The following is a 13,539-nucleotide window of genomic DNA, read 5'->3' as shown; positions in this document are numbered from 1 at the left end:
TCTGAGTGAGGGGGAAGCCCGTGCCCAATGCCAACCTTGGCATAAGGACGGTCCCTCTGCCCCGCTGGCTGGGGACAGCCTGGTCTGCATATCTGCAGGTCCTGCCTGCTCAGAGCCTGGCTTTGCTGCGGCACTGCTTGTTGCCTGCACTTAGGTGCTTGCATGTAGTGACGGAGACATTTTTGGGTACACCACTCCCATGGCCACCAGACCAGGCTACTCTGGGATGTTGCTGATGATATATACCCCAATGACTCAAGGAAGGGCAGGAACCGGGCTGTGCCAGCACAGTGTATCCCAATTAAATATGCCGTTCAAGTCCAGGCAAATTGAGAAACGTTTCCTTCCCTCCAGTGGCTCAGCAGAGCTGAACTGGGGTTCGGGTGATGCCATCGCTGAGTCAAGCCATGCCCTGCAATGGGGCTCAGCCCCCATCCCGTGTGACTCAGCACAGCCCCGGCCAGGGCGAGCCAGCAGGAGGGACTGGGAAGTTGCAAAAAGTTAATGACGATTCTTCTTTTTAGGAGCACTCAGCTTAATGAAGTGTTACTCAGTGGCTTCTCCACCCACCCCCTGAGTGGGAGCCGCTGGGGCTGGTATCAGCCTCCTCCCGTGTCCGCAGCAGGGCTTTCAGCCGGGATGACTCAGGTCACCCCATCCGTCACCTGAGCATTGCACCACAGCAGTGTCCCCGAAGCCATTCGGCAGGTGACATGACCCAGGAGAGGCACGCGAGGCCTGTGCCACTGTCACCTGGCGGCTGGCGCACGTGAGCCGGGCTCTTGAACCCTGCCCAAAGGTGGGAACAGGGACAAAAAGGAGGCAGGAAAAGCATTTACTGGGAACCAAAATGTCTACTTGGTGCGATGTGCCCTCGTGGCAAAAATCACTTGTGGTCTGAAGCAAAATGAAGGGTCAAATTTTGATGTTTTTTCCATTAAGTTGTAGCTTGTTGGAAATATGTTAAATTTGTAGCTGTTGTTCTTTATCTCAACTTTATTTTCATTGTATTACTATTTACTTTTTGCTTTTCTTTTTAAATTTTAGTAATTAATTTGCCTTTTCTGGACTGCTTGTCATAGATTAACATTTCCTTTCTTTTTAATAACTTATTTGTTTTGCACTCATTTCCTTTCCGTTGAGTTTTGATTTCACCCTTAGGCCTAACACAGCAAGGCTGAGCGTGGTGTAGCATCATTCCAGGTCCAAGCAGAGCACCAAGGTTTTCTCCAGGATGGACTGCCGTTGAAACGAAGCCATCCTGCCAAACGAAGCGTTTTGCACTAGAGCTCTTCCTTCGAGTCGGAGGGGTTTTTGCTTGGATCAAACAAATCCTTTCAAGGCAGGGAAAACTCGGTAGATCCCTATCTGTCCCTCCCCTGAAATGCAGTCGGTCAGGCTTCGTTTTTCACAGTGCTCTCTTCCAGCCCCTGTCCTCTCATGTCCCCTTGGGCCAGCATCACTTGAAATATGGGAGATGCTGAACAGAGAAATAAAAGAGGAAATCTTTGCTCTGCAAAGTGCTGGAAAAGCCAACTACTTCCTGGGATTTACATTTTTTTTGCCTCTCCTTCCCGCCCCCTCTCTTACAGTTTTTATTTAAAATCAGTAAAACCAGTTCCCCATCCCTCACACCTGCGCATGCTGCTGGGACTGGGTATTAGCATCTCCGTCATACTTGTTTCCTGCCTAAAAATGATGAACTACCCAATTTGTATATTTATAGTTTAAAATAATGGCAAGAGAAGGTACAGGAAAGGAGGCGTTTTTCTCCCCTGCATACAAATGTACAGTTTCTCTTTGGAAGGACTTGCCAAGAATGAAGACCTTAGTATTAACTGTATTTCACAAAACCATCACGAGTTAGTTTTAGAAAAATTCATTTGTATCTGCAAGCCCCTTTGGAAAGTTTCAGTCCTCGCTGGTGAGTAGGCAGTGATGGTAAACTGAGGTGTGCACCCTGAGTAAAGAGTTCCAGCTGATGGGATGGATCTATCCCTAGGATGCAAAATGCTTGAAATAATGGATCATGTTGTCCAGCCATTTACCATGACAGCAAAGTCCCTTTTTCTCCCAAAACAGCGAGGGAATAACCCATTTGCTCCCTTTCATTTGCTTGAAGCACTGTAGCAGTTCGCTTTTGAGTTTGTTTCAGTTGCTATATATTGGGCTTAACGGTGCTCATGTGCTTCTTTCCCAGGTGTTCCAGGGTCTGGTCCTTGGAAAACTCACCAGCCACTTCACGGAGAGGACCCTGCTCAGGCTCAGCGTCTTCGTCTTTGCCGGTGTGGGCTTAGGCATGGTAAGGCTCAGCGTGAAGTCATCTACGGTGCCTTTTAATAACGCAGTGGTGCAAGGCCTGTGAGACCTGACTGCAAGCTCTGCCCGTCGAAATGCCACCGCCGGCTTTGCTGGGTGGTCCTCGGGGGCGAAACCAGCTCTCCTGGGCCTCTATGCAAACAGAGCTGCGCTCAGGGTAAGCACCACGTCAAATAGCGATAAAGAGCCGCGTGAGTAATAGTTACAGGGATTAAAAAAAAATATTAATCTCACACAGAAACTCATTAAGTCCCTCCTGAGTCACTGGCTTTGCACAGAAATCCTGCCCTTGGTCTTGTCAGCAACTGCATTTCCTGAACTACCCAGAAAGTAAATGAAGATTGTGGGGGAAAAATCATTGTGGTTGTACGCTGCTGTGAGACACCGGAGGTTGTGTGCTCTTCTTCTGAGGCTTTGTTTTTACCTAATTCCCCCAAGTTGAGAGTGTTTGGGGAGGGAGGTAGCAAAGCAGTAATTTTGCTCCTCTGCTTTAGGATAAGTGATGTTACCCCTCCCTGGTTGTGTCTACGTGGGCAACAGTTGGTGCCGATCTCAAACGGTAATTGGAAAACCAAGCTGATGTAGGCAGCTCTGCTGGTAGTCATGTTTGCTCAGATAAGCCACATTCAAGGAACTGACGGCTCTGCCCAGGCCACGGGGATGGCGGAAGGGTGTGCACTGGTCCCCGTCAGCGAGATGGGCCCAAGGGACTGTCGAACCGCATCAACGTTTTGATATTCCCTGCAGGATTTGGCCTCGAGCCTTGCTGCCGGGGTGCCGGTGCTCCTGCCGGCATGGGTAGGATGGATGCCATTCCCACAACCGCCCTGCAGCCACAGTGAGGTCAGGGCCAAATCCTGGAGGGTGTTGAGGCTCATGGTTCCCAGCTACATGGATGAGAAGAGGCACCTACGTACCTTAGCTAATCTGAGGCTAAATCGCGTGTCTGCGCTGAGACTGGGGAGGGAGGATGGATGCAGACGAAGGGTTGGCTCTCCCTCTGTGGGATTTTGGGGCTCACAGAGATGCTGCCGGGTGGTAGGATGCTTGGGAAGGGTCCCTCCTGGCTGGTGTTCAACTGGCATCAATGTGCCCCCTTAGCATGGGACATCTGCACAGGGCTTGGTGCTCCTGAGCATGGCCCAGGAAGGTCTTTGAAGGTCTTGCTATTGTTGTTTGGTCATGGGTGGGAGCAATTAGGTGGGACCAAGGTGGACCTGGCCGATCTGGAGACCTGAGCACCCCTAACGGTACAGGGCAGGGTGCCCTCGGGACTGCTGAAGTCCAATCTTATGGGAATCAGATGGAGGAGCAACATGGAGTAAACGGCTTTTGTGTGCTGAGGTCTCACTGAGAGGGAAGGCTGGAGGTAGGAGGCAAAGCCTCAGTGGCAATGGAGGGGCACACAGGGCGGCCCGGCTTGCACCGACTGATACCCCATCACGGGGAGCTCACATCAGCTGCACAGGGAGGGGAGCTAGGAAGGGAAATCCGTTTTCGAGTTGGCAATTGCAGCAAGCCCGGAGGGCTGTGAACATCCTGACAGCACGGGCCTGGGGACAAGGGTCAGCAATGACTTCCCACGAGAACTATTCATAGGCAAACGCAGCTGCGATCCTCTTTGCCAGGGACGCCGTATTAAAAAGCGCTCTGTTCGAGCGGCTGCTGAGAAAACATCCGTTTCTGGGGTGGCTTTCTGTCTTTGTGGGGATGAGTGCTGTCACAGTGGCAGGCCCCAAATGCAGAGATTAATGCGTGAAGCTTTTAATCCTGCACAGCCGCCGGTGGAGGAGCATCCCGCCCACTCTGCCCTTGCTGCATCTGGCCTCCAAAGGAAACAGAGCCCTTCCCCAAAGGATGGAAGCACGGAGAAAGGCTAGCTGTTAATCAAAGACACTCCGAAACCCATCTTTGTATCACCGGGAGGAGGGCTGAAGTGTTTTTGGAAGGCTGGCACCAGTGGCAGCAGCCAGACAGCCAGCCATCCGGCAGTGCGGCTGGGAAGAGTCTGCAGGATGATCCCAGCAATCAGCAGCTGAGGAAGGGAAGGGGTGGGCTGGGAGCTGGGCAATAACACCTGGAAAAGGAGAGGAGGGGAGAGCCGGTGTCTGAGCTGCAGATGGAAGCTGGGATCACGTGGGCAGGGGTGTAGGAGGGCTTGGCGGTCACGGTGGGGAAGCTTTTCTCTTTGTCTGAAGGCATGGCTGTGCCTCGTCCTGCCTCGCTGCCTGCATTCCCTAGCGTTTTCTTTTTGAGACCGTCTGCTGAAACTCCTGGTTCTGCCTCCCTCACCTGAAAAATGCCTTCAGATCTGCTCAAATCAAACAGATTGCTACCTACCAGCAACTGAGGGCTAGCAGGGACCAGATTCTGCCAGGCTCGGTCCTTTCCAAGTCCCAGGGGAGCGAGGAGCCGTTTCCCCTGGTTTTACAGGAGGCACAGACGTGGCTCTGCTCTTTTCTGCCCACTTGCTTCCGTCCGTGAGGGAATTCGTACAAATCAGGGGCAGGCAGTTAAAACTGGTTTTTCCTATGAGCTCTGCAACGTTATCCTGCAATGACATTTTCCCTAGCAAGGAATTATTCTCCCTCTGTCTGAGTGTTTATGTACCAAATACCTGTTCCTCTGTCTTTGTTCTCTGGTCCCTTAACCAGAAATGCCTAGATCTTAACCAAAATGTAGGCAAAGGGCCCCTCCGAGGGGAGAAACCTGGCTGTGTGTGACTCTAGAGGGGAACTAGGAATAAACCTCAGTATTTCCAAGTCATTAGTGAGCAATGTCTCTGGGCTTCTCCATCTTCTGTAGCCGAGAGGCAGGGACCAGATTTCAGGAGAGAGAACTCCAGAGAATGAAACTTCTGGCTAAACCAGCAATAGAAATGTTTTCCAGCCGCAATAACACACCTTGAGACATGGGTGAGGGCAGGAGACTTGCAAGAAAGGGGGAATTTCCTTTCCATGCCCCAGAGAAATCCATTCATTTGACCAACAGGGCTTGTGACTGAGCCGAGAGCCGCTCTAGCCCCACGGCTTAGGGAATCTCACCGCTTTTGTTTCAGTATTAAACAGCTGGAGGGATGTCTCCACTAAGAATATGTGCAATAACAAAATCATTACTCTCCCTAATTATGCTCGCTAATGTGCACATATGGCCAGAAGACCTATTCCAGATTACTGAATTCGGTGAATTTATTAGCAAGGAAGCAGCAGAACAGGATTAGAAATCCCAAAGGTATGGCCTTACATAATGCACCGTGCTCATTTATTTTGACAAGCTTAGTTTAGTTTTAATTATTTATGATAATGAACTGAAATGCCTTCTCTAGGCTGTTTTGTATAAGTAATGGAGGCTTCCTGAAGTACACCACATGCATCTGCTGTTCAGTGTTTCCTCAGGAGTTGGACAAGAGACAGAAGACGGGGGGGAAGGGTGCAGGGACGTCACTAATTCCCAGATGCTAAAAATACCCACAGCAGTGCCGGAGAAACGTGCTGCCAGATTGTAGGGCATCATCTGCTACTTGCTCCGCATGCTTGGAATAATTCACTGCAGACAAATGGTGGGCTACGAAAGACCCTGCGATGGCCAAAGCCACACCATCATGCATCAGTTGTGGCTCCCACAATTTACCTAAGTCGTGGGGTTGACTTGTGATGTTTGTCTAGGTTGTTTCTTGCCACAATGTCACTGCTTGTGCTCTCTAATGATCTGTGGTCTGTTGTGTCCTGTCCCTCAGGCCCTGATGAGGACCGTGTGGCACTACTGTGTGATTGCTGTGCCGCTGGTGTTCGCCTTCAGCACGCTGGGCACCATCACCGACAGCATCCTCACCAAGGCTGTCCCCTCTTCCGACACCGGTAAGACTCATCAAAAAAAGATCAGACTGGTTTTTGCTCGTTTTTGAGTGCATCAGCTGCTTCCCAGCTCACACCACTGCTATCGAGCGCTGGGGGCATGTTCGTGGCGAATGCCCAATTCCCCAGCAGATCTGGCTTGGCAGTTGTGTGCAATGGGTGTCAGCAGAGCGGATGAACAGGGACCAGTGGTGCTAAACCAGGATGAGCTTGAACAGCACTTAGCAGGCATCCTGTGCCCCAGTGCTCCCAGGCCTGTGCCACCTGCTGACATCCATAGTGGTGGGGGCAGCGAGGGAAGGCTCTCCCAGACTCTCTTTTCCATGGGAAGCCAAGATACGTTAAAAAAAAAAGAAAAAAAAAAGCTGCTTTTCCACCATGACAGTGACTGAGAGGGCTGCTCATTCACACCTTTTAACTTAGGGCATCTCAGGAGGGTATTCTGGATCGCCCTTTGGAAACATGCTTTGCCTGATGCCGTAGTTGCCCCCCCCTTCCCCCCCTCTACATTTTGGCCATGTTTCAGTCGAAGAGTTACTTTATTTCTATGTACAAGGTGGCTGAAATGCAGTGGTAGACGCACACATCTTTATACCTGGGTTTTTGGTTCTGCCGATGAAGGAAATATGCCTATGCTATTGTCATGGGAGCATTGCTGAGTTTGTCCTGGGACAGAGCTGGGTTAAGACCAAGGTCTTTCAGGGTTTGCTTCCAGAGATGTATTCACCAGGTACCCAAGAGTCTCTGCTTTAGCGGAGCCTTTCTGGGATGCCAGCCTGCACGCTGCATCTTCCCTAGCAGCCATCTGAGCAGATACCTCTGCACAGACCCTACCGAGAATGGGAGTTATAGTTTGCACCGTCCCTTAGTGAAGTTTATAAAGCACTTTTGAGATGCTTCTGGATGAAGAGCTTTTCTAAATGTTCCTTCAGCAGTTTATTTGTAGAGCTGACCACCACATCTCCTACGAATGTTGGCAGCCTGCGATTTTGGAGTGCAATACTTCTACCTGGGAGGACCACTTAGTTCCCAGGGAGGGGAGGACTGGGGATGTCTCAGTCCCTCCACTCAGCCAAGAAGAAAAATCTGCTGTTTCATGGGTTGGAGCAATGTTCGTGCGAGGAGGGAGAGCCAGGGGGAAGGGCACCAAGCAGCTTTGGGACGTACAGCCAAACTGGAATTCATCCAGGCTCTTCTCAAAGGGGCTTTGTGAAGAAAACCAGAGCATTGCTTGGCTTTTAAAGCCTGGAGGCAAGCTTCGGTCAGAGAGGAAAACAGATTTAGTTGCTTCACCATGCTCCCCGCTCGCATATGTTGTTAGGTCAGCCTGCGCCTCGGCGGGACGGACGGGCTCCGCATGGCAGGGCAGGACGGCAGGGCAGGATGGAGGCAGTCCGTGGGGAGGTGCAGATGGTCAGGAGGGGGCTGCAGGACATCGGGGGGGCCATGGGCTATCTGGGGCTTTCTCCTGCCCGTCCATCCTGGGCTGATGCCATGCCAGGTGCTACTACAAATTGCAGAGATACAGCTGCATCGAAACTGGCTGTGCCGAGGAGGGATGCTGCTGGCACAGAGGATCACAGCACTGGGCGAAAACCTTGTCTCTGCGGTTCTTCCCTGGCCCTCACCTTTCAAACCATGCTTTCTCCTTGCATTATTTCCGAGGGAAGAGGCATCTGATGGTTTTGTGCTTGTTTTGGACGCAGCCAGGCAGGGGCAAGGGCGAAGGTAGGAATGCCTGACGCAGCAGAGGCAACGATTTTTGCAGAGCCAGCGGGCTGCCTCTCCGCAGCAGCTGCGGCAGTGACAGTGTGGGTGTCTCGCAGAGCAATGCGGCTATTAAAATGCCTGCCATCCGTCTCTGGCCGTGGGTGGCACCCCGCAACGCCTGCTCCACCCGTACAGCAGCTCAAAGGCTGCTCCTTCCTATACGAGCCTGAGACCAACTCTGCAGAATGAGCATTTTGGTAGTGCGTTAGAAATCTCTGCTTTTCTAAGAGCACGGAAATCTGGCTTTGTGAAAGAGCCTCACTGTCTCTGCATGACCAACCTGAGTGCTAGCTTGCAACAACTTTTAGTTAATGCAAGGAAATCACACACTGAGAATTTGCCTTTGGAAACAGCACTTTTGAGCCTTGCTACTGTCTTCTCCTGATGTTTTTGTCAGCCTGGGGCCGGTAGAGTCCATGGAGGTTTTTTCTTTGGGCCAGGGAGACGCTTTCCAAGGAGCTGGAGTTTGGGCTGAGCTCAGGTGTCCGTCTCATTGCGGGGCTGGAACGGATGGGGCGTTGCAGGAGGATAACCTGTCCGCCCTTGGTAGACACTGAGTCACCCATCCTTGCCTTCTAAATAGGTGTCTCAGAAAGGGGACAGTGGGACGTAGGATGGCACCATCCCTTGCACCCATCATCCTGCTTTCAGGACCGACCCGAGGTCACTTCCTACTGAGGACGATGAGTTTGCCACTTGCTCTTTCCTTATGGCTGGGGCTTTGCACTGAAGCAATGATAGCGAAAAAGACTTCATTCATTTCCCTTTGATTTTTTTTCTTTTTTCCCTCTCCTCATCTTTAAAGGCAGGAAGGGAAAATTCTCTCCCACGTGCACGTGCTGTTCAGCTGGGCACGTGAGCTGGTGGGAGGGCAGCCCCGAGCCCAGGGGGACTTGCATCAGCACAAGCCCTCCTTGTCAACCCTGCTCCCTCTCCGAGAATGGAGGTCTTGTTTCCGCACAGACCCCCTCCACCTCCCTGCGTAATGGGCCCATGTTTCGTGATTTTATTTGCACGTCAGATGCAAAACCTTAGGAGGAGAGCTTGCAGCCAGGCGGGACTCGGCACATTGAACCCCCCCAGCTTTGCTCGGGCTTTGCTGGTTCGAAGGAGGCCGCTGGCGGCAATGACCTAATCGTTACATCAGGCCCTGCGATTGCCCAGCGGGCGTGCGGCTGATCTGGGCCAACACCATCATCCGAGTGCGGCAACAGGATGTGAGCTGGAAAAGAGGGCGAGCCGGGACACCCAGCACAGCGGAGGGTGGGAGGAGGGACGGAGCCGCCCGGCTTGGGGAGCTGCCAGCACCCAACCCTGAAACCTGTGGGAGGAGAGGAGGGGAGGATGGGCTCTCGGATGGGACGGGTCATGCCAGGTACGGGAAAAAGGGGAAAAAAGCTGGGGAGGGAGAAAAAAGGGCAGAGAAGGTGCAGAAAGTGGGATAGCTGTGATGAAGAAGGTGAGCATGTGTGTCAGCAGAGCTGCGCAAAGAGACGCAGGAATTTTTCTGCTGATGTGGTGACTTGTCCCAGTTAAAGGTCTTGCCTTAAATGAGATCCATCACTTGAGCAGCTTTGCAACGGAGCTAGGACCACGCTGCAGAGCTGAGATTTACAATGTCCCAAAGCTCGAGGGCATCCAACACGAAGGTTCTAATTTAAACCCATTAAACAGAAATTATCTTTCTCTGTAACATGTTGGAGAAGCGCAGAGGGAGAGCCCAACCTTTTAAGAGGATGGATTTCTGCTCCAGAAAAAAAAAAAAAAGGAAAGGAAAAAAAGTGCCTCCTCAATCATAAGAGCCAGTTTGGCAATTGTACGTAGTAATTAGTTTAATTCAAATACCTAGAGGGGAAAAAGTAATTGCAAAACCTGCCCAGAAAGTTTGGTGGTTGTGGGATGGTTCCCATTGGCAAAGGGTCAAGGCGAGGTCCCACCCATCGCCTTTGTGTTCCCATGCGCAGGAGGAGCGCTCAGCACCACTTCCTGGGAGATTTCCCTCTCCACACGGCTACACCCTCGGCTTGGGCTCATTGCACAAGTATTTTAAGCACGCTGATAAAAGCCCAGCAGTCGCTGGCCGGCATTACGCAAACACCTGGCTGCCTCTTCTCTCTCTCACTCGGAGCCGGGGATCATTTCCCCGCTCCGCATCTTCTGACACATGGGACGGCATCCTCCTCATCCTTCCCAGAAGCCGCTGACCTTGTGCAGTGACAATGCCTCAACACATGTCTTGGTGGAAAACTGATGGCAATAGCCCAAATAATTGTACTAATGTTAAAAAAAAAAATTTCCAACCATCATCTCAGAGCAGGGCACAAGTTTCTAGCGTTTGCTGCGAGCTTGCCCTTCCTCCCAGTGTTGGGGGCTAATGATTTTCTGGCTGGCCAGGTATTTTCTGCTCCCCTAAGCATGACAGCCATCCTGCATAAAGACCGAAGGGCAAAGAGCACGTTGAGTGGGGGGGGGGGGTCGCGGATGTCCTGGCCATCCAGCTGCATGTGAAAAAAAAAAAAAACAAAACCCACAATTGCCTTTGCCAAACTGGAGGTGCTTCCCCATCTGCCGGGTTCCTGTTAACGATGCAAATGGGAGAGCTGCTGGAGGGGGAACCGGCCCAGCCAGGCGAAGGGCTTGCATTTCCAGCCCAATTGAAATATCCGCTCTTTTTGCAATGGGGGGGGAGTGTGTGTGTGTGGAGTATCTCAAGGGGGTTCAGTCTTTATCTGTGGTTTGATTTATTTATTCTTAAAGACCTAGTCAGACCTGAGCCTCTCACTCCTGCTAAGCCCTCAAGAGCTGTTCCTCTGTCCCACACTAGAGAATAAATGGCAGTAGCAGCTTGAGTGGAACAGGACCCTCGCAGGCACACATGATAGTGGAACAATCTGTGTGATTTGCTTGGAAGTCTCGCACACACCGCTAGAAATTACACCCCTCCATCCCTAACCCCATGCGGTAGTTACCAGCCCTGCTGGGTGCGATGTTCAGCAGCATCTTCTGGGGCCAAAGGCATTCGCGGGCCCTGGTGAAGGCAGCAGCGAGCGCTGGTTTGCCTTTTGGGCAGCGTTACAGTCGTCTGGACCACTCAGTAAAAAGCTGAGCTGGCTCGTGGTAGAAACTAGTCCCCATGTCTCCAGGAGTCCTTAGCCTTAACGAACCCTAATTGGACTTCTGTAACTTCATGCAAGAGACTATGTGAAGTGATTTGCTACTACTGCAGGGGAACACCATCAGGGACAAAGGGGGTCCTTCAGGCTTTTCTCTGCTTTTCCATCCCAAGACTTGCTCTCACCCTGACGTCTCTGTGTCTCTGCCGTCTCTCCTAGGTACCATGCTCGGGATTTGCGCCTCGGTGCAGCCCTTGACCCGGACGGTGGGCCCAACCATCGGTGGAGTTCTATACAAACAATTTGGAGTCTCCTCCTTTGGCTATTTACAGCTAATTGTCAATATAGGTTTGTTTATTTACCTCTTAAAGAGTAAAATCCCACTGGGAGAGATGAAAAACCAATAATTCAGTTGCAAGAAAGTAACCCCCTTACTTTTTCCATAGAAATAAAGATGTTCTTGAGTTTTATTTTTGATTCCATAAACCTGGAAAAAAACCATTTGAACAATACGTTGCATTTTGTCAACATTTGCATTTAGAGTATGGGACAGATCGGTTTGCAAAGGCCTTGGAGCTGGGCCGGAGCAACTGGCAGCTGCGGGACCCCAGGGGCTATCAGGTTCCCCCCTCCCCAGCAGTGGCTGTCATTGCAGGCAATAGCTCCAGATCCTCAGCTGTTGTCAGTCAGCATTCCCACTTGGATTTAACAAAACTAAGGGAGTTAGGACCTAGTGCCTTGGCTCTGGTTTGGCCTTTTATTTCACACACCCCCACCCCCCCCCCGCAATGGTACCAAGGAAAATCGTGGTACAACACATCTTAAGCATCATTTTGCTGCATTAAATGCACCCCTGGTGTTCTTGTGCTAGAAGGGAATCGAGGCCAAAGGCTTTCAAACGCTGTGGCCAAAGGTTTGCTACATCCACAGCTCCATCATGTCCAACCCTGCCTCCGCAGGAGCCCGGCGGACAGCAGCGTTGCTGCCAGCAGCGTGCGAGGAGGATGCGAAGCTCAGCTGTAGCCCGCTGCAGTGCCAGAGTCTCCCAGCTCCTTCCAGAAACAGGGGCCAACGCTCCTTCCAGGAGTTTTTCCCCCCCCGTACGAAGTCTCTCTTACTCTTACTACAGGCTGCTTGTAATGGCATACTTTGCAACTTCCTCTAGTACAAAGTCTCCTGCAAGAATTGCACTGATATTGGGAGGGAGAAATGACCTGATTGAAATCACCAAGTTTGGAGCGTTAGTAACAAGCACTTTGCCTGCTAAGCTCGTAGTCCTGACTGCCGGAGCCAAGTCGCGTGCTGCAGCATCGCTCTGGAGGAAGCTCAGGTTAGTTAGTGATAATTGAGCCTCACAAGATAAAACTTCAGTAGTTTTATCCAAAAAATTAGCTGCTTTTTTCTCCAAGATTCTTGGTCCGGGTGCTATAGGAAAAAAGACCATCTCCATTCTTCCCAGTTACGCTGTAGAAATTTAACTCTATCTAGAGAATGCAGAGGTGGAGGAAGAGCAGAGAGCAAGCGAGTTCAGCTCGCTTTGCTGCAAAGCTGAGGAATCCCATGGAGTGCCAGCGCTGTGCTATTCCCAAATCAAGAATTCAGTTTTCTGCCTTAGCACAGCACCAAGCTACGGGGGCCGAGGACAGGATGCGAGGCGTTAGCAAAACCAGCAGCATTTTATTATTGTAAGGAGCTCTTGTACCTTCTGTGGCTGCCACTACTCGATTTTATGGGAAAGCACTTCAAAAGGAGCGCTTATTCAAGCTGCGGTAGGCTTTTCTGTTTCCACCACTGATCAGAATTGGAGCTCAACACACCTTCCCTCCCTGGTCGGGAGAGGAGGCCAAACACAAATGGGTTATCTGGGCTTTCTCCACCTCCCACTGCCCCGGCCAGGGCACCAAAAAGCTGAGCTTACCCTCTCTTTTTAAGCCACAACACCACTGCCCACTCCACAAACGTGCATCAACAAAAGTTACTGCAGCCCAGAGTATAGTAATAAAAAGTGAACATTTCAAGTAATTTATTTGGAATGGACATATTAATGCAAAAGCAATATTAAGACCAGTAACTGCTGAAAGACATTCATCAAAATAAATACAAATATAGATACTACAAATAATTTAAATTGTGTTTAACACCACCAGTCAGTGTTGAATCTTCCTTGCATCTCATAAATAGAAGATAATCGTTCGCAAAGCTGTGCCACTCAAAACACGTGGACGCTTCGCTAGAAGTCCTTTACGAAAGTCTTTGGTTTGTCTTTAAATGCATCTCAGGCAAAGCTCAGGGCTCTTTGCTCAGCAGCCTCAACGGGCTTGGAGAAAACCAAGCTGCTTCCAGCTCTCTTCTTCGCTTTCCTTCATTGGTACCCTGTCCCATTTCAGTCCAAGACACTTGATCTGGTTTATCATCCAGTGGTACGTTCTGAAGGCAGCAAGAGAAAGCAGGTTAGTTAAACGGACAGGAGAGTGGGGCAGGGG

The 13,539-nt window shown here is 51.0% G+C and overlaps 1 protein-coding gene across 1 annotated transcript in view; it reads left to right on the top strand.

Annotated features, from left to right (window-relative positions):
* The window catches only part of SLC22A18 (solute carrier family 22, member 18), a gene marked incomplete at its 5' end in the record, with an annotated part of 25,154 nt that extends 13,691 nt beyond the window's left edge, over nt 1–11,463 (top strand). Inside the window, 3 exons of the mRNA XM_009698334.1 lie at nt 2,201–2,302; nt 6,056–6,176; nt 11,276–11,463. Of these exons, the coding sequence (XP_009696636.1) occupies nt 2,201–2,302; nt 6,056–6,176; nt 11,276–11,463 (411 nt within the window). The remainder of the gene's footprint in view (nt 1–2,200; nt 2,303–6,055; nt 6,177–11,275) is intronic.
* Between the last annotated feature and the right edge of the window lie 2,076 nt (nt 11,464–13,539).

Source organism: Cariama cristata, unplaced genomic scaffold (genome assembly GCF_000690535.1).
Source record: "Cariama cristata isolate BGI_N322 unplaced genomic scaffold, ASM69053v1 scaffold24954, whole genome shotgun sequence".
NCBI lineage: Eukaryota > Metazoa > Chordata > Aves > Cariamiformes > Cariamidae > Cariama > Cariama cristata.
The sequence above is the reverse complement of the archived record's forward strand: the minus strand, read 5'-3'. Positions and strand labels throughout refer to the sequence as shown.